Here is a 20,911-nt window from a genome sequence, read left to right as displayed (position 1 = left end):
AAAGTATCAAATTTGTAAAATTTTGAAAAGGTGTGAAGCGAAGACCAAGTCGCAGCCTTGCAAATCTGTTCAACAGAGGTCTCATTTTTAAAGGCCCAGGTGGAAGCCACAGCTCTAGTAGAATGAGCTGTAATCCTTTCAGGGGGCTGCTGTCCAGCAGTCTCATAGGCTAAACGGATTATACTCCGAAGCCAAAAAGAAAGAGAGGTTGCCGAGGCCTTTTGACCTCTCCTCTGTCCAGAGTAAACAACAAACAGGTTAGATGTTTGACTAAAATCTTTAGTAGCTTGTAAGTAAAACTTCAAGGCACGGACTACGTCTAGATTATACAAAAGATGTTCCTTCTTTGAAGAAGGATTAGGACACAATGATGGAACAACAATCTCTTGATTGATATTCTTATTAGAAACCACCTTGGGTAAAAACCCAGGTTTTGTACGCAGAACTACTTTATCTGAATGAAAGATCAGATAAGGAGAATCACAATGTAAGGCAGATAACTCAGAGACTCTTCGAGCCGAGGAGATAGCCATCAGAAATAAAACTTTCCATGATAAAAGTTTGATATCAATAGAATGAAGGGGTTCAAACGGAACCCCTTGAAGAACTTTAAGAACCAAGTTTAAGCTCCATGGAGGAGCAACAGGTTTAAACACAGGCTTAATTGTAACTAAAGCCTGACAAAATGCCTGAACGTCTGGAACTTCTGCCAGATGCTTGTGTAAAAGAATAGACAGAGCAGAAATCTGTCCCTTTAAAGTACTAGCTGATAATCCTTTGTCCAAACCCTCTTGAAGGAAGGACAATATCCTAGGAATCCTAACCCTACTCCATGAGTAATTCTTGGATTCACACCAATGAAGATATTTTCGCCATATCTTGTGGTAGATTTTCCTGGTAACAGGCTTTCGTGCCTGTATTAAGGTATCAATGACTGACTCGGAGAAGCCACGCTTTGATAGGATCAAGCGTTCAATCTCCATGCAGTCAGTCTCAGAGAAACTAGATTCGGATGGTTGAAAGGACCTTGAATTAGAAGGTCTTGTCTCAGAGGCAGAGTCCATGGTGGAAAGGATGACATGTCCACCAGATCTGCATACCAGGTCCTGCGTGGCCACGCAGGCGCTATCAGAATCACCGATGCTCTCTCCTGTCTGATTTTGGCAATCAGTCGGGGGAGCAGAGGAAACGGTGGAAACACATAAGCCAGGTTGAAGAACCAAGGAGCTGCTAGAGCATCCAGTGGACCTGGATCCATAACAAGGAAGCTTGGCGTTCTGGCGAGACGCCATGAGATCCAGTTCTGGTTTGCCCCAACGATGGACCAATTGAGCAAACACCTCCGGATGGAGCTCCCACTCCCCCGGATGAAAAGTCTGACGACTTAGAAAATCCGCCTCCCAGTTCTCTACGCCCGGGATATGGATCGCTGATAGGTGGCAAGAGTGAGTCTCTGCCCAGCGAATTATCTTGGAGACTTCTGACATCGCTAGGGAACTCCTGGTTCCCCCTTGATGGTTGATGTAAGCCACAGTCGTGATGTTGTCCGACTGAAATCTGATGAACCTCAGTGTTGCTAACTGAGGCCAAGCTAGAATTACATTGAATATCGCTCCTAACTCCAGAATATTTATTGGGAGGAGTTTCTCCTCCTGAGTCCATGAACCCTGAGCCTTCAGGGAGTTCCAGACTGCACCCCAACCTAGAAGGCTGGCATCTGTTGTTACAATCGTCCAATCTGGCCTGCGAAAGGTCATACCCTTGGACAGGTGGACCCGAGATAACCACCAGAGAAGAGAATCTCTGGTTTCCTGATCCAGATTTAGTAGAGGGGACAAATCTGTGTAATCCCCATTCCACTGACTGAGCATGCATAATTGCAGCGGTCTGAGATGCAGGCGCGCAAATGTCACTATGTCCATCGCCGCTACCATTAAGCCGATTACTTCCATGCACTGAGCAACCGCAGGGCGCGGAATGGAGTGAAGAACACGGCAAGCATTTAGAAGTTTTGATAACCTGGACTCCGTCAGGTAAATTTTCATTTCTACAGAATCTATAAGAGTCCCTAGGAAGGAAACTCTTGTGAGAGGAGATAGAGAACTCTTTTCTTCGTTCACTTTCCACCCATGCGACCTCAGAAATGCCAGAACTATCTCTGTATGAGACTTGGCAATTTGAAAGCTTGACGCCCGTATCAGGATGTCGTCTAGATAAGGAGCCACCGCTATGCCTCGCGGTCTTAGAACTGCCAGAAGTGAGCCCAGAACCTTTGTAAAAATTCTCGGGGCTGTAACCAACCCGAAGGGAAGAGCTACAAATTGGTAATGCCTGTCTAGAAAGGCAAACCTTAGGAACCGATGATGAGTCTTGTGAATCGGAATGTGAAGGTAGGCATCCTTTAAGTCCACTGTGGTCATATACTGACCCTCTTGGATCATGGGTAAGATGGTCCGAATAGTTTCCATCTTGAAAGATGGAACTCTCAGGAATTTGTTTAAGATCTTTAGATCCAAAATTGGTCTGAAGGTTCCCTCTTTTTTGGGAACCACAAACAGATTTGAATAAAAACCCTGTCCTTGTTCCGTCTGCGGAACTGGATGGATCACTCCCATTACTAGAAGGTCTTGCACGCAGCGTAGGAATGCCTCTTTCTTTATCTGGTTTGCAGATAATCTTGAAAGGTGAAATCTGCCTTGTGGAGGAGAAGCTTTGAAGTCCAGAAGATATCCCTGAGATATGATCTCCAACGCCCAGGGATCCTGAACATCTCTTGCCCACGCCTGGGCGAAGAGAGAAAGTCTGCCCCCTACTAGATCCGTTGCCGGATAGGGGGCCGTTCCTTCATGCTGTCTTGGAGGCAGCAGCAGGCTTTCTAGCCTGCTTGCCCTTGTTCCAGGACTGGTTAGGTTTCCAGGCCTGCTTGGATTGAGCAAAAGTTCCCTCTTGTTTTGAAGCAGAGGAAGTTGATGCTGCACCTGCCTTGAAATTTCGAAAGACACGAAAATTAGACTGTTTGGCCCTTGATTTGGCCCTGTCCTGACGAAGGGTATGACCCTTACCTCCAGTAATGTTAGCAATAATTTCCTTTAAACCAGGCCCGAATAAGGTCTGCCCCTTGAAAGGAATATTGAGTAATTTAGACTTCAAAGTCACGTCAGCTGACCAGGATTTAAGCCATAGCGCCCTACGCGCCTGGATGGCGAATCCAGAATTCTTAGCCGTTAGTTTAATCAAATGAACAATGGCATCATAAACAAAAGAGTTAGCTAGCTTAAGTGTTCTAAGCTTGTCAATGATTTCAGTCAATGGAGCTGTATGGATGGCCTCTTCCAGGGCCTCAAACCAGAATGCCGCCGCAGCAGTGACAGGCGCAATGCATGCAAGGGGCTGTAAAATAAAACCTTGTTGAATAAACATTTTCTTAAGGTAACCCTCTAATTTTTTATCCATTGGATCTGAAAAACCACAACTGTCCTCAACCGGGATAGTGGTACGCTTTGTTAAATAGAAACTGCTCCCTCCACCTTAGGGACCGTCTGCCATAAGTCCCGTGTAGTGGCGTCTATTGGAAACATTTTTCTAAATATAGGAGGGGGGGAAAACGGCACACCGGGTCTATCCCACTCCTTACTAATAATTTCTGTAAACCTTTTAGGTATTGGAAAAACATCAGTACACACCGGCACTGCATAGTATTTATCCAGTCTACACAATTTCTCTGGCACTGCAATTGTGTCACAGTCATTCAGAGCAGCTAACACCTCCCCAAGCAATACACAGAGGTTCTCAAGCTTAAATTTAAAATTAGAAATATCTGAATCAGGTCTCCCCGAGTCAGAGATGTCACCCACAGACTGAAGCTCTCCGTCCTCAGGTTCTGCATATTGTGACGCAGTATCAGACATGGCTCTTACAGCATCTACGCGCTCTGTATCTCGTCTAACCCCAGAGCTATCACGCTTGCCTCTAAATTCAGGCAATCTGGCTAATACCGCTTACAGGGTATTATCAATGATTGCAGCCATGCAGTGGCGTCACTAGGGGGGGCGGGGGGGGCGGGCCGCACCCGGGTGACACCCTCCAGGGGGTGACACCAAAAAAAAAAAAAAAATTTTTTTTTTTTTTTTTAATTTTATTGAAATTCAAAGAAATACAATGTTGAGATGCATAGATTATTTTATTAGAGGCTGGCATTTGTGAACATTAGTGGGACTGGGGAAGTTGTAGACACACAATTTTTTTGCCCCTTGAGCCAGTGCTGCAATTTCAACAAATAGTTTTCCCGGCTGCTTTTGCTTGTTTGTACTTTGCTCCTCCCCTGCCCAATTTCACTATGAATGTTGTGGGTGTGCTGTGGGGCTTGCAAAGTTGCGCTGCTAGCCTAAACCTGCCTGTTTATCTGTGCTCACTGCTCAGTGACATGCGGCCCAGGGCTGTGCACTGACAGACTTGGAACAGAGTCAGAGAGCAGAATTTTCATAGTTTGCGTGCCTAAACCTTTTCTTCAGTGATTTATTTTAGAGTGCTCTGTTTATCTTTTATTTGATGTTCTGCTGAGCCAGGGAGCAGCTCTAGGCATGAGCTTCCTAATTAATGCAGTGCAGTTTACATATTTTGTATGTGTGTGTCTGAGTTTTTGTGTGTCTCAGTGTTTTTGTGTGTGTGTTTTTGTGTGTGTGTCTGAGTGTGTTTCCGAGTGTTTGTGTGTGCATCTGAGTATGTGTTTAAGTGTGTCTGAGTGTTTGTATGTGTGTTTGCCTGTGTTTTTGTGTATGTCTGCTTTCTGGGGGGGGGGTGACACCATGACTTACCGCACCGGGTGACACCAACCCTAGTGACGCCACTGCAGCCATGTCCTGCAAAGTAATCGCTATGGGCGTCCCTGATGTACTTGGCGCCATATTAGCATGAGTCCCTTGAGCGGGAGGCAAAGGGTCCGACACGTGGGGAGAGTTAGTCGGCATAACTTCCCCCTCGACAGAACCCTCTGGTGACAATTCTTTTATAGATAAAGACTGATCTTTACGGTTTAAGGTGAAATCAATACATTTAGAACACATTCTCCTATGGGGCTCCACCATGGCTTTTAAACATAATGAACAAGTAATTTCCTCTGTGTCAGACATGTTTGTACAGACTAGCAATGAGACTAGCAAGCTTGGAAAACACTTTAAACCAAGTTAACAAGCAATATAAAAAACGTTACTGCGTCTTTAAGAAAAGCAAATTTTGTCAAAATTTGAAATAACAGTGAAAAAAGGCAGTTACACTAACAAAATTTTTACAGTGTATGTAACAAGTTAGCAGAGCATTGCACCCACTTGCAAATGGATGATTAACCCCTTAATACCCAAAACGGATAACAAAATGAAAAAAAAGTTTTTAAAAACAGTCACAACAACTGCCACAGCTCTACTGTGGCTGTTACCTTCCTCAAACACGACTTTTGAAGCCTTTTGAGCCCTTCAGAGATGTCCTGTATCATGCAGAGGGAGCTGAATGTCTCAGTCTGCAATTTTAGCTGCGCAGAAAAGCGTTAAAATAGGCCCCTCCCACTCATGTTACAACAGTGGAAAGCCTCAGGAAACTGTTTCTAGGCAAAAATCAAGCCAGCCATGTGGAAAAAAAAAAACTAGGCCCCAATAAGTTTTATCACCAAGCATATATAAAAACGATAAAACATGCCAGCAAAGTTTTATATTGCACTTTTATAAGAGTATGTATCTCTGGTAATAAGCCTGATACCAGTCACTATTAAATCACTGTATTTAGGCTTAACTTACATTAATCCAGTATCAGCAGCATTTTCTAGCAAATTCCATCCCTAGAAATATGTTAACTGCACATACCTTATTGCAGGATAACCTGCACGCCATTCCCCCTCTGAAGTTACCTCACTCCTCAGAATATGTGAGAACGGCAGTGGATCTTAGTTACTTCTGCTAAGATCATAGAAAACGCAGGCAGATTATTCTTCTAAATGCTGCCTGAGAGAAAATAGTACACTCCGGTACCATTTAAAAATAACAAACTTTTGATTGAAGAAAGAAAACTAACTATAATACACCACTCTCCTCTTACTACCTCCATCTATGTTGAGAGTTGCAAGAGAATGACTGGATATGGCAGTGAGGGGAGGAGCTATATAGCATCTCTGCTGTGGGTGATCCTCTTGCAACTTCCTGTTGGGAAGGAGAATATCCCATAAGTAATGGATGATCCGTGGACTGGATACACTTAACAAGAGAAATAATGTATTAGGTGTTACTTATGACAATTTTGAGAGGGGCCTGAAACCTAACTCCCTCACTTTACATTGACTTACATTATAAACTGGGTTTCAATTTACAACGGTTTTGATTTACAACCATTCCTTCTGGAACCTAACCCCGGCTGTAAACTGAGGGCTACCTGTAGTTCATGGTCTACTCTTCTAAAAAGGCTACCAAGAGAAAAAAATCAAATTTAATAATATAAGTAAATTGGAGAGTTGTTTTAAAGGGATAGAAAATTCAAAATTGAAATGTGCAATTATGCATTTTGAATTTGAAATAGAAAACATAATTTATGTAAGAACTTACCTGATAAATTCTTTTCTTTCATATTAGCAAGAGTCCATGAGCTAGTGACGTATGGGATATACATTCCTACCAGGAGGGGCAAAGTTTCCCAAACCTTAAAATGCCTATAAATACACCCCTCACCACACCCACAAATCAGTTTAACGAATAGCCAAGAAGTGGGGTGATAAGAAAAAAGTGCAAAAGCATAAAAAACAAGGAATTGGAATAATTGTGCTTTATACAAAAAAATCATAACCACCACAAAAAAGGGTGGGCCTCATGGACTCTTGCTAATATGAAAGAAATGAATTTATCAGGTAAGTTCTTACATAAATTATGTTTTCTTTCATGTAATTAGCAAGAGTCCATGAGCTAGTGACGTATGGGATAATGACTACCCAAGATGTGGATCTTCCACGCAAGAGTCACTAGAGAGGGAGGGATAAAATAAAATTCCGCTGAAAAATAATCCACACCCAAAATAAAGTTAAAATCTTATAATGAAGAAAACTGAAATTATAAGCAGAAGAATCAAACTAAAACAGCTGCCTGAAGTATTTTTCTACCAAAAACTGCTTCAGAAGAAGAATACACATCAAAATGGTAGAATTTAGTAAAAAGTATGCAAAGAAGACCAAGTTGCTGCTTTGCAAATCTGATCAATCGAAGCTTCATTCCTAAACACCCAGGAAGTAGAAACTGGCCTAGTAGAATGAGCTGTAATCCTTTGAGGCGGAGATTTACCCGACTCGACATAAGCATGATGAATTAAAGATTTCAACCAAGATGCCAAAGAAATGGCAGAGGCCTTCTGACCTTTCCTAGAACCGGAAAAGATAACAAATAGACTAGAAGTCTTTCGGAAATTCTTAGTAGCTTCAACATAATATTTCAAAGCTCTAACTACATCCAAAGAATGCAATGATCTCTCCTTAGAATTCTTAGGATTAGGACATAATGAAGGAACCACAATTTCTCTACTAATGTTGTTAGAATTCACAACCTTAGGTAAAAATTTAAAAGAAATTCGCAACACCGCCTTATCCTGATGGAAAATCAGAAAAGGAGATTCACAAGAAAGAGCAGATAATTCAGAAACTCTTCTAGCAGAAGAGATGGCCAAAAGAAAACAAAACTTTCCAAGAAAGTAATTTAATGTCCAGTGAATGCATAGGTTCAAACGGAAGAGCTTGAAGAGCCCCCAGAACCAAATTCAAACTCCAAGGAGGAGAAATTGACTTAATTACAGGTTTTATACGAACCAAAGCTTGTACAAAACAATGAATATCAGGAAGAATAGCAATCCTTCTGTGAAAAAGAACAGAAAGAGCAGAGATTTGTCCTTTCAAGGAACTTGCAGACAAACCTTTATCCAAACCATCCTGAAGAAACTGAAAAATTCTCGGAATTCTAAAAGAATGCCAGGAAAAATGATGAGAAAGACACCAAGAAATGTAAGTCTTCCAGACTCGATAATATATCTTCCTAGATACAGATCTACGAGCCTGTAACATAGTATTAATCACAGAGTCAGAGAAACTTCTTTGACTAAGAATCAAGCGTTCAATCTCCATACCTTTAAAAGGATTTGAGATCCTGATGGTAAAAAAAGGACCTTGTGACAGAAGGTCTGGTCTTAACGGAAGAGTCCACGGTTGGCAAGAAGCCATGCGGACAAGATCCGTATACCAAAACCTGTGAGACCAGCAGAAAAAAACGAGCATTCCTTCAGAATCTTGGAGATTACTCTTGGAAGAAGAACTAGAGGCGGAAAGATATAGGCAGGATGATACTTCCAAGGAAGTAACAATGAATCCACTGCTTCCGCCTGAGGATCCCTGGATCTGGACAGATACCTGGGAAGTTTCTTGTTTAGATGAGAAGCTATCAGATCTATTTCTGGAAGTCCCCACATTTGAACAATCTGAAGAAACACCTCTGGGTGAAGAGACCACTCGCCCGGATGTAACGTTTGGTGACTGAGATAATCCGCTTTCCAATTGTCAATACCTGGGATATGAACCGCAGAGATTAGACAGGAGCTGGATTCCGCCCATACCAGTATTCGAGATACGTCTTTCATAGCCAGAGGACTGTGAGTCCCTCCTTGATGATTGATATATGCCACAGTTGTGACATTGTCTGTCTGAAAATAAATGAACGATTCTCTCTTTAGACGAGGCCATGACTGAAGAGCTTCTGAAAATTGCACGGAGTTCCAAAATATTGATTGGTAATCTCACCTCCTGAGATTTCCCAAACCCCTTGTGCTGTCAGAAACCCCCATACAGTTCCCCAACCTGTCAGACTTGCATCTGTTGAGATCACAGTCCAGGTTGGAAGAAAAAAAGAAGCCCCCTGAACTAAAAGATGGTGGTCTGTACCACGTCAGAGGGTGTCGAACAATCAGTTTTAAAGATATTAAATGAGATATCTTTGTATAATCCCGGCACCACTGGTTCAGCATACAGAGCTGAAGAGGTCGCATGTGAAAATGAGCAAAGGGGAACACGTCCAATGCAGCAGTCATAAGAACCTAGAATTTCCATGCATAAGGCTACCGAAGGGAATGATTGAGACTGAAGGTTTCGATAAGCTGAAACCAATTTCAGACGTCTCCTGTCCAACAGAGACAGAGTCATGGACACTGAATCTATCCGGAAATCTAAAAAAGGTTACTCTTGTCTGAGGAATCAACAAACTTTTTGGTTAATTGATCCTCCAACCATGTTTTTGAAGAAACAACACTCATAAAAAGCTGGAAAGGATCTTTCCATTGAAAATGAGCAAAGGGAATTGAATCCAATGCTGTTAAAACTTCTATGCATACATAGCAACTGAAGGAAATAATAGAGACTAAAGGTACCGACAGACGGAACCCAATACAAATTGTCCCTTGTCTGATAGAGACAAAGATAGTGACATAAACCATCTGGAAACCTAAAAAAAGGTGACCCTTGCGTGAGGAATCAAGAGCTTTTGAAAAAAGATCCTCTAACTATGTCCTGAAGAGCAAGTGAAACATATGAGAATCCGCATCCTCAGGAAATAATCTGAATGAAAACAGAAAAATGAAGAATATGCATTTATTGTATCTAAAGAAAACAAATAATGCTATCAATGACCACAAAAAGGCAAAATAGTTTGAATAAAACTCCAAAACCCAGTTCCTAGAAAAGGAACTGGAATAAAAACCCCAGAAGATTCCAGGTCTGAGCAGCGCTTGAACCCCATGGGTACCCAGCCATGCCTCAACAGTATCCAAAATATATAGGACAGAAACACACTGAAAGAAAGTGTTAGCCTTACTGGAATAAAATCAAAGAAATTTGGACAAAAAAGAACCAAATAAATTTCAAAGAAGTCTTAACCTGCCCCTTACCAGCCAAGCTGGAATACGGCATGTGCATCGCAACATTAGGGAGCTAATTTCAAACCCCAATTAAAAACATGTTACTTGGGAAAGAACTCAGGATTCGTTCCTTAATAAGAACAACCAAACTAGTATAAGCTTAAAGTTTTAGTCTTAGAACTCAATCTTGAAGCCCATAGTAACAGTTAAGAATTGAATCCAATTATAATTGATTATCTTAGAACAAAAGAAATATGGATTTTCTTTTTTTTTTTTTTTTTTTAAATCACAGAATTCTTCTAGCTAAAATAGCTAAAGACATAGATTAACCCTCATTTGCGTATATATTCAATAAAATGAAGACACAAATGAAATCATTAGCATGATAGTCCAGTTTAAAGGACCAGTCAAAACAGAGGACTTGCAAAATGCAAAACAACAAGACAAATGCAACGGCACCTAGTCTAGTAAATGTTGTCCCTTAACAATGCTAAAATAAATCATGATCCGATACTTGATCTTAAAGTAAACAGAAAAAATGGAGCAATTGCAATATCACAGGACCAAGAAAAGTAACTGAAACTAAATAATTTTCCAAAAATAAGATACAACTATATAAAGGAAAATAAATACTATTTTGCTATAAAAACAATAGCATAATTAGTAGGAGTAGAGATAGCTCCAATAAATTGGAGAACCCTCCAAATTGAATTTAACTGCTGACAAAGAATATAGTTTAAAAATAAAAGAAAATTCTCAGCCTATTCCATTCCCTAGTATGGGCAATTGGAAAGAAAACCTCTGAAATCACAGAAGAAATAAAAAGGCAGAAATATTGTCAGCTAGTCTTAAAGAACCAGTTATCTTAATATCCAAAATAATCAACACCTCTTCAACAAAGAACAAATGTACTTTAATAATAAAAAAAATTATATAAAAAAGTAGATTTGTTAGTGTCAATATCTGATGAAGAGAATTTCTGAAAGAGAAAAAAACATCATCAGAAGGATAAATCAGTATGTTGTTGGTCATTTGAAACTTCAATAATTAAAAAAGAAGTGAAAAAGACCTAAAAATCGTATTAGAAAGGCACGAAGTCAGACATAGCCTTAATCAGAAAAAATATTTCTTATAAATCTTCTAAACATTTCTTGCACTTAATGGAAATGTATAAAGCATAAATACTAATGGAATCTGCATGTAAAAGTATATCATAATAACTTATTACAAACCATAGCTAAAGATAAACATTTATAACATTTAAAATAAATGAACTTAGCTTTGGTAGAACTGAAACTCAGTTAAGCATTTTTCCAGAAGTGGCTTCTGACTCAGGGACAAACGGAGACATCTTGCAATATGTAATAGAAAAAACAACATATAAAACAAAATTGATCAAATTCCTTAAATGACAGTTTCAGGAATGGGAAAAAATGCCAGTGAACAAGCTTCTAGCAACCAGAAGCAATAAATAATGAGACTTAAATAATGTGGAGACAATAGTGACGCCCATATTTTTTAGCGCCAAAAAAAGACGCCCACATTATTTGGCGCCTAAATGCTTTTGGCGCCAAAAATGACGCCACATCCGGAACGCCGACACTTTTGGCGCAAAAAAACGTCAAAAAAATGACGCAACTTCCGGCGACACGTATGACGCCGGAAACAGAAAAAACGTTTTGCGCCAAAAAAGTCCGCGCCAAGAATGACGCAATAAAATGAAGCCTTTTCAGCCCCCGCGAGCCTAATAGCCCACAGGGAAAAAGTCAAATTTTAAGGTAAGAAAAAAATTGATTAATTCATATGCATTATCCCAAATATGAAACTGACTGTCTGAAATAAGGAATGTTGAACATCCTGAGTCAAGGCAAATAAATGTTTGAACACATATATTTAGAACTTTATATAAAAGTGCCCAACCATAGCTTAGAGTGTCACAGAAAATAAGACTTACTTACCCCAGGACACTCATCTACAAGTAGTACAAAGCCAAACCAGTACTGAAACGAGAATCAGTAGAGGTAATGGTATATATAAGAGTATATCGTCGATCTGAAAAGGGAGGTAAGAGATTAATCTCTACGACCGATAAAAGAGAACCTATGAAATAGACCCCGTAGAAGGAGATCATTGAATTCAAATAGGCAATACTTTCCTCACATCCCTCTGACATTCACTGCACGCTGAGAGGAAAACCGGGCTCCAACCTGCTGCGGAGCGCATATCAACGTAGAATCTAGCACAAACTTACTTCACCACCTCCATAGGAGGCAAAGTTTGTAAAACTGATTTGTGGGTGTGTTGAGGGGTGTATTTATAGGCATTTTGAGGTTTGGGAAACTTTGCCCCTCCTGGTAGGAATGTATATCCCATATGTCACTAGCTCATGGACTCTTGCTAATTACATGAAAGAAACATTTTTACATTTTCCTTGGAGTAAGGATTAAATAGCGACATATCTATTTTTGCAGATGATACTAAGTCAAGTAAGGTCATTAGGTCAGAGCAGGATGAACTTTCATTACAAAGGGATCTGCAAAAATTATAAGTATGGGCAAGCAAATGGAAAATTAGATTTAATACAGGAAAGTGCAAGGTTCTACATTTTGGAAGTAAAAATAAGCAGGCAACATATTTTTTAAATGGGACAAGACTTAGCCAAACAGAGGAGGAAAGGGATTTGGGAGTAGTAATAGATAACAAGCTAAAGATAGGTGCACAATGCAGGGCAGCGGCTTCAAAGGCTAATAAGCTACAAGCATGTATTAAAAGAGGCATTGATTCAAGGGAGGAAAGCATAATTCTGTCACTATTTAAAGCCCTGGTAAGACCTCACCTTGAGTATGGAGTGCAGTTCTGGGGACCGATCGCAAAAAAAAAAAAAAAAAGAGATATTGCAGAACTAGAAAAAGTTCAGAGAAGGGCCACAAAGCAAATAAGGGGATTGGAGAATTTAACCTATGAGGAGAGGCTAGCCAAACTGGGTCTGTTTTCTTGAGAAAAAAGGCGCTTGAGGGATGACATGATTACTTTATATAAATATATTCAAGGCCCATATACAGAGATGGCAGAAGCTCTGTTTATTCCAAGAAAATTGTTCGTGACAAGAGGTCACAATTTAAGGTTGGAGGAAAGGAGATTTATTCTCCTGCAATGGAAACATGTTTTTTTTTTTCCTGATGGATCCTTGGTGCGCTGGATGTAACAATGCACATAAAGTCAGCCACCAATATCTAGCATAACACAGGAGCACATAACCTGAAGGTATCTCGAGTGCAAGAAGAGATGCATGGAGAAACGTTACACCTACTATTAATATTTAAAGGAACAGTGTACTGTAAAATTGTCTTTACCTTAAAGGGACACCCAATTAAAAATAAACTTTTATGATTCAGATAGAACATACAGTCTTAAGACACTTTCCAATTTACTTCCATTATCAAATTTTGATTCACACTTTCTGGGGAACAAGATCCTACTGAGCATGTGCACAAGCTCACAGGGTATACTTATACCAGTCTGTGATTGGCTGATGTCTGTCACATGAAAAAAATAAATGTACTGCTTATCTGAAATTCAGAAAAAGTGCTATTGCATTGTATTTTTATTATGTACAATTATGTAATTCTACTGCATTGAGTGGTCCTTTAAAGCGATATTAAACAGTACTCCTTCGGTAAAAACAAATTTGTTAAATCAAAGTAAACCGAAAAAAGATTGTATAAAAAAAAGCAAACAACTTACTTGCTTTCTTGCATAATGAGCACTTAGAAATTCTCAGTGAAGCCCTGCCCTCAATTTTTTTCTTTCATGATTCAGATAGAGCATGTAATTTTAAGCAAATTTCTAATTTACTCCTAGTATCAATTTGCCTTCCTTCTTTTGGTATCTTTATTTGAAAAAGCTAGAATTGTAATGTGAAATCTTTTCATTATCTATATACATATAAATCCATGTTTCTCTATGTATGTATATGTATGTCAATGTAAAATCCCTTCGTCTGCTTTTTTTTTTTTCTAACACCCGAGATCGCATTTCTTTGATCCCTTATAACTTTTGTGTAGAATATTTTTTTAAATATTTTTTTAATAGACAGCATTAACATGAGTTACTATTTTGTAATGTATTTTTTTTAAGTGTTTCTGAAACTTTTATGTTGCGCAAAACTAGAAACGATAGTTGTGTAAAAAGCGTATGCGCGCAATCGCAATTTTTCCAAGACTGTAAAAGGATTGTGAAGACACCATATCGCGGGTGGAAAAATCATAACCCTAAGTGTAGTGCACACAATGAATATGAACAAGCAAATACCTTGCACCATTAGCCAACCTGACCCAGGATGACGGCATACCCCCATGTATTTTGGCAGTAAGATCACTCTTCTTCATAAACTAATAAGCAATAAGAATTTCAAAATGAATCCAACTGGTTAAACAAGACTTGGAAGCTTTCTGTCCATTTTTGGAACCAGAAGAGAGGAAAAAAGCAAAGACTTCTTGTAAGCCAATACCTTTCAAATCACATTTAAAGCACTTTAACAATGAAAATCACAGTCATGTCAAACACATTTTAACTACATATTTGCAAACCATAAGACAATTTTAAAAAGTTCTGCCCGGGGGCATCATTTGAACACAGGAATTGTGTATAAAGCGGGAGAAGGTTATTGTCGAGACTTTAAAACTGAGAATGGCTATGGGAAATAAGACGTCTCTGCTTTGACCCAAACAAACTATCCCTGCTGCTCCTTGCAGGCTAAAATTCTGGGGGGTTCTATAATATGTGAAGCAGCTCCAAGAAAGGAAGAGAGGGTTTTCGACTTTCATGTCCCTTCTAAAAAAAAAAAAAAAATCAGGATTCAAATAGACCATACAATTTTAAACAACTTTCCAATTTACCGTACTTCTATTATCAAATTTGCTTAATTCCCTTGATATCATTTGCTGAAGGAGCAGCAATGCACTATTGAGAGCTAGCAGAACACATCTAGTCAGCCAATCACAAGAGACAAATGTGTGCAGGCACCAATCACTAGCTAGCTCCCACTAGTGCAGGATACGTAGATATTATTCAACAAGAGATACCAAGAGAACAAAGGACATTTGCAAACAGAAGTGAATGTAAAAGTGTCTTAAATGACTTTCCTATCACTTTAAGCATTGAGTTTCTGCTGTTGCATTGTGGGAATTCATTTAACAATTTAAAAAAAAAAACTTTCCAGACTAATGTGCCCAACAAATGTCTTTGCCATGCAAATACATTTTCAGCAAGTCAATAAGGTTGCACACAACTCTTTAGAAAGATGTAGCTAATGTTATTCTTCAGAAAAACGCCATTAAAGGGACAGTAAAGTCAAAATTAAACGTTCATGATTCAGATAGAGCAGCAGCAATTTTAAACAACTTTCTAATTTACTTCTGTTGTCAAATTTGCTTAGTTCTCTTGGAATCTTTTGTTGAAGAGTAAAACTAGGTAGGCTCTTAAGAGCTCAGGAGTGTGCATGTGTCTTAAGGACTCTATGGGGCCGATTTAACAATGTCTGGCGGACATGATACGATGTAGCGTATCATGTCCGCCAGACATCGCTGAATGCGGACAGCATACGCTGTCGGAATTCAGCATTGCACAAGCAGTTCTAGTGAACTGCTTGTGCAATGCCACCCCCTGCAGAATTGCGTCCAATCAGCGCTAGCATGGGGTGTCAATCAACCCGATCGTATAGGATCGGGTTGATTGCTGTACGCCGCTCAGAGGTGAAGGATCCAGTTAAGAAGCAGCGGTCTTAAGACCGCTGCTTCTTAACTGCTGTTTCCAGGGAGCCTGTAAGCTCGCGCAGAAACAGGGCAAGTTGGCCCCATTCGGGGCATAGTAAATCGGCCTCTATGGCAGCAGTGTTTTGCAACATTGTTTGTAGCTTTGTTATACAATGTTGCAAAACACGGCTGCCATAGGAGTACTAAAGACACGTGCACACTCCTGAGCTCTTAAGAGCCTACTTAGTTTTACTCTTCAATAAAAGAAACCAAGAGAATGAAGAAAATTTGATAGAAGTAAATTGGAAAGTTGTTTAAAATTGCTGCTCTATTTGAATCATGACAGTTTAATTTTGACTTTACTGTCTCTTTAAAGTCTATGGGAATTTGTGTAGATAAATAATTTGATAAGATTCAACGAGGATTGTGATCAACCACAATTTCAGTAAAGGCTTTTGGTTTTGGATCCTACATTTTGTAAAGAAATAAATAAATGAAACGTGACCCATCATTACTATTCTCGATTTCCCTTAGGATGGAAATAGAAATGAATAAAGTGCTGCTGTACTTACATGTGATTTTTGAATGAGTTCTTCTTTGGTTACTTCCCCCACAGATTCTAAATGGGAGCAATCACAGGCCAAAGATGACATTTTAAAGTCTGCAGCTTCCAACTTCCTCTTCTTTTTTTTTCCAACGCTGATGACGTTATCTGCAAGAACACAAAACATTGCTGTGTGATTGAGGACAGGCAGCTAATGAGATCTTTGTTTCCTGTGCTACTAAGTGGCTTACATCTGCAATGCTAAATAAACCACTCCCAAAATAAAAGCCAAAACAAACTGAAGCGTTACTGTCAGTGTATTAGCCCACACTATTGTAGTGAAAAAATGATATGCGCTAATTTGTTGCAACCTTAGAGATGTTTTCGGGGGTTTAGGCAGCTATACTGAAGCACCAGCACATTTGCAGTTGATTGACTGGAGAATAAAACAATTTAAAGGGACAGTCTACAGCAGAATTTTTATTGTTTTAAAAGATAGATAATCCCTTTATTACCCATTTCCCAGTTTTGCATAACCAACACAGTTATATTAATAAACTTTTAACCTCTGTGATTATCTTGTATCTAAGCCTCTGCAAACTGCCCCTTTTTTCAGTTCTTTTGACAGACTTGCCGTCTAGCCAATCAGTGCCTGCTCCCAGATAACTTCACGTGCACGAGCACAGTGTTATCTATATGAAATACGTGAACTAACACCCTGTAGTGGTGAAAAACTGTTAAAATGCAATCTGAAAGAGGTGGGCTTCAAGGTCTAAGAAATTAGCATATGAACCTCCCAGGTTAAGCTTTCAACTAAGAATACCAAGAGAACAAAGCAAAATTGGTGATAAAAGTAAATTGGAAAATTGTTTAAAATTACATGCTCTATCTGAATCATGAAAGTTTATTTTGGCCTAGACTGTCCCTTAAGTTTTATAATATATTGCAGCAGTTGAAAATATGCATTGCAAATTAGATGCAGAGAAAAAAAATACATTTTGTTTTTACAATGTCTTTTGAATAAATGTGTTTCCTTTGCTCTTGGTCTAACATCAGATAAAGGTAAAAGTGTAGTAATAAAAAAACTAAATTTATGCTTACCTGATAAATTCATTTCTCCTGTAGTGTGGTCAGTCCACGGGTCATCATTACTTCTGGGATATTATCTCCTCCCCTACAGGAAGTGCAAGAGGATTCACCCAGCAGAGCTGCTACATAGCTCCTCCCCTCTACGTCACCTCCAGTCATTCGACCAAAGGACCAACGAGAAAGGAGAAGCCCAAGGGTGTAGTGGTGACTGGAGTATAATCCAAAAAATTTTTTAGCCTGCCATAAAAAAACAGGGCGGGCCGTGGACTGACCACACTACAGGAGAAATTAATTTATCAGGTAAGCATAAATTTTGTTTTCTCCTGTTAAGTGTGGTCAGTCCACGGGTCATCATTACTTCTGGGATACCAATACCAAAGCAAAAGTACACGGATGACGGGAGGGACAGGCAGGCTCTTTATACGGAGGGAACCACTGCCTGAAGAACCTTTCTCCCAAAAACAGCCTCCGAAGAAGCAAAAGTGTCAAATTTGTAAAATTTGGAAAAAGTATGAAGAGAAGACCAAGTTGCAGCCTTGCAAATCTGTTCAACAGAAGCCTCATTCTTAAAGGCCCAAGTGGAAGCCACAGCTCTAGTAGAATGAGCTGTAATTCTTTCAGGAGGCTGCTGTCCAGCAGTCTCATAGGCTAATCGAATTATGCTACGAAGCCAAAAAGAGAGAGAGGTAGCCGAAGCTTTTTGACCTCTCCTCTGGCCAGAATAAACGACAAACAGGGAAGACGTTTGACGAAAATCCTTAGTTGCCTGTAGATAAAATTTCAGGGCACGGACTACATCTAGATTGTGTAGCAGACGTTCCTTCTTCGAGGAAGGATTAGGACACAAAGATGGAACAACAATCTCTTGATTGATATTCCTGTTAGTGACCACCTTAGGTAGGAACCCAGGTTTAGTACGCAGAACTACCTTGTCTGAATGAAAAATCAGATAAGGAGAATCACAATGTAAGGCAGATAACTCAGAGACTCTTCGAGCCGAGGAAATAGCCATTAAAAACAGAACTTTCCAAGATAACAACTTGATATCAATGGAATGAAGGGGTTCAAACGGAACACCCTGTAAAACATTAAGAACTAAGTTCAAACTCCATGGCGGAGCAACAGTTTTAAACACAGGCTTGATCCTAGCTAAAGCCTGACAAAAAGCTTGAACGTCCGGAACTTCTGACAGACGTTTGTGTAAAAGAATGGACAGAGCTGAAATCTGTCCCTTTAAAGAACTAGCGGATAAACCCTTTTCTAAACCTTCTTGTAGAAAAGACAATATCCTTGGAATTCTAACCTTACTCCATGAGTAACTCTTGGATTCGCACCAATATAAGTATTTACGCCATATTTTATGGTAAATCCTTCTGGTAACAGGCTTCCTAGCCTGTATTAAGGTATCAATAACTGGCTCAGAAAACCCACGTTTTGATAAAATCAAGCGTTCAATTTCCAAGCAGTCAGCTTCAGAGAAGTTAGATTTTGATGTTTGAATGGACCCTGGATCAGAAGGTCCTGTTTCAGAGGTAGAGACCAAGGCGGACAGGATGACATGTCCACTAGATCTGCATACCAAGTCCTGCGTGGCCATGCAGGTGCTATTAGAATCACTGATGCTCTCTCCTGTTTGATTCTGGCAATCAATCGAGGAAGCATCGGGAAGGGTGGAAACACATAAGCCATCTTGAAGGTCCAAGGTGCTGTCAGAGCATCTATCAGAACCGCTCCCGGATCCCTGGATCTGGACCCGTAGCGAGGAAGCTTGGCGTTCTGACGAGACGCCATGAGATCTATCTCTGGTTTGCCCCAACGTCGAAGTATTTGGGCAAAGACCTCCAGATGAAGTTCCCACCCCGGATGAAAAGTCTGACGACTTAAGAAATCCGCCTCCCAATTCTCCACTCCCGGGATGTGGATTGCAGACAGGTGGCAAGAGTGAGACTCTGCCCAGCGAATTATCTTTGATACTTCCATCATTGCTAGGGAGCTTCTTGTCCCTCCCTGATGGTTGATGTAAGCTACAGTCGTGATGTTGTCCGACTGAAACCTGATGAACCCCGAGTTGTTAACTGGGGCCAAGCCAGAAGGGCATTGAGAACTGCTCTCAATTCCAGAATGTTTATTGGAAGGAGACTCTCCTCCTGATTCCATAGTCCCTGAGCCTTCAGAGAATTCCAGACAGCGCCCCAACCTAGTAGGCTGGCGTCTGTTGTTACAATTGTCCAGTCTGGCCTGCTGAATGGCATCCCCCTGGACAGATGTGGCCGATAAAGCCACCATAGAAGAGAATTTCTGGTCTCTTGATTCAGATTCAGAGTGGGGGACAAATCTGAGTAATCCCCATTCCACTGACTTAGCATGCACAATTGCAGCGGTCTGAGATGTAGGCGTGCAAAGGGGACTATGTCCATTGCCGCTACCATTAATCCGATCACCTCCATGCATTGAGCTACTGACGGGTGTTGAATGGAATGAAGGACACGGCATGCATTTTGAAGCTTTGTTAACCTGTCTTCTGTCAGGTAAATCTTCATTTCTACAGAATCTATCAGAGTCCCCAAGAAGGGAACTCTTGTGAGTGGAAAGAGAGAACTCTTCTTTTCGTTCACCTTCCATCCATGCGACCTTAGAAATGCCAGTACTAACTCTGTATGAGACTTGGCAGTTTGAAAGCTTGAAGCTTGTATCAGAATGTCGTCTAGGTACGGAGCTACCGAAATTCCTCGCGGTCTTAGTACCGCCAGAAGAGTACCCAGAACCTTTGTGAAGATTCTTGGAGCCGTAGCCAATCCGAATGGAAGAGCTACAAACTGGTAATGCCTGTCTAGAAAGGCAAACCTTAGATACCGGTAATGATTTCTGTGAATCGGTATGTGAAGGTAAGCATCCTTTAAATCCACTGTGGTCATGTACTGACCCTCTTGGATCATGGGCAAAATTGTTCGAATAGTTTCCATCTTGAACGATGGAACTCTTAGGAATTTGTTTAGGATCTTTAAATCCAAGATTGGCCTGAAAGTTCCCTCTTTCTTGGGAACTACAAACAGATTTGAGTAAAACCCTTGTCCTTGTTCCGACCGCGGAACTGGATGGATCACTCCCATTAATAAAAGATCTTGTACGCAGCGTAGAAACGCTTCCTTCTTTGTTTGGTTTGTTGACAACCTTGACAAATGAAATCTCCCTCTTGGGGGAGAGGATTTGAAGTCCAGAAGGTATCCCTGAGATATGATCTCTAACGCCCAGGGATCCTGAACATCTCTTGCCCAAGCCTGGGCGAAGAGAGAAAGTCTGCCCCCCACTAGATCCGGTCCCGGATCGGGGGCCCTCGATTCATGCTGTCTTAGGGGCAGCAGCAGGTTTCCTGGCCTGCTTGCCCTTGTTCCAGGACTGGTTAGGTTTCCAGCCTTGTCTGTAGCGAGCAACAGCTCCTTCCTGTTTTGGTGCAGAGGAAGTTGATGCTGCTCCTGCTTTGAAATTACGAAAGGAACGAAAATTAGACTGTCTAGCCTTGGCTTTGTCCTGAGGCAGGGCATGGCCTTTACCTCCTGTAATGTCAGCGATAATCTCTTTCAACCCGGGCCCGAATAAGGTCTGCCCT

General features: G+C 40.5%; 1 protein-coding gene across 1 annotated transcript in view; it reads right to left on the bottom strand.

Annotated features, from left to right (window-relative positions):
• USP33 (ubiquitin specific peptidase 33) overlaps positions 1 to 20,911 on the bottom strand; it is a 315,907-nt gene that overhangs the window by 267,150 nt on the left and 27,846 nt on the right. Inside the window, exon 2 of the mRNA XM_053693333.1 lies at positions 16,244 to 16,383. Coding sequence (XP_053549308.1) covers positions 16,244 to 16,324 — 81 coding nt within the window. The 5' untranslated portion in view covers positions 16,325 to 16,383. The remainder of the gene's footprint in view (positions 1 to 16,243; positions 16,384 to 20,911) is intronic.

This window comes from Bombina bombina, chromosome 10 (assembly GCF_027579735.1).
Source record: "Bombina bombina isolate aBomBom1 chromosome 10, aBomBom1.pri, whole genome shotgun sequence".
Taxonomy (NCBI): Eukaryota; Metazoa; Chordata; class Amphibia; order Anura; family Bombinatoridae; genus Bombina; species Bombina bombina.
Note: the sequence above shows the minus strand (reverse complement) of the source record. Positions and strands in the feature narration are given on the sequence as shown.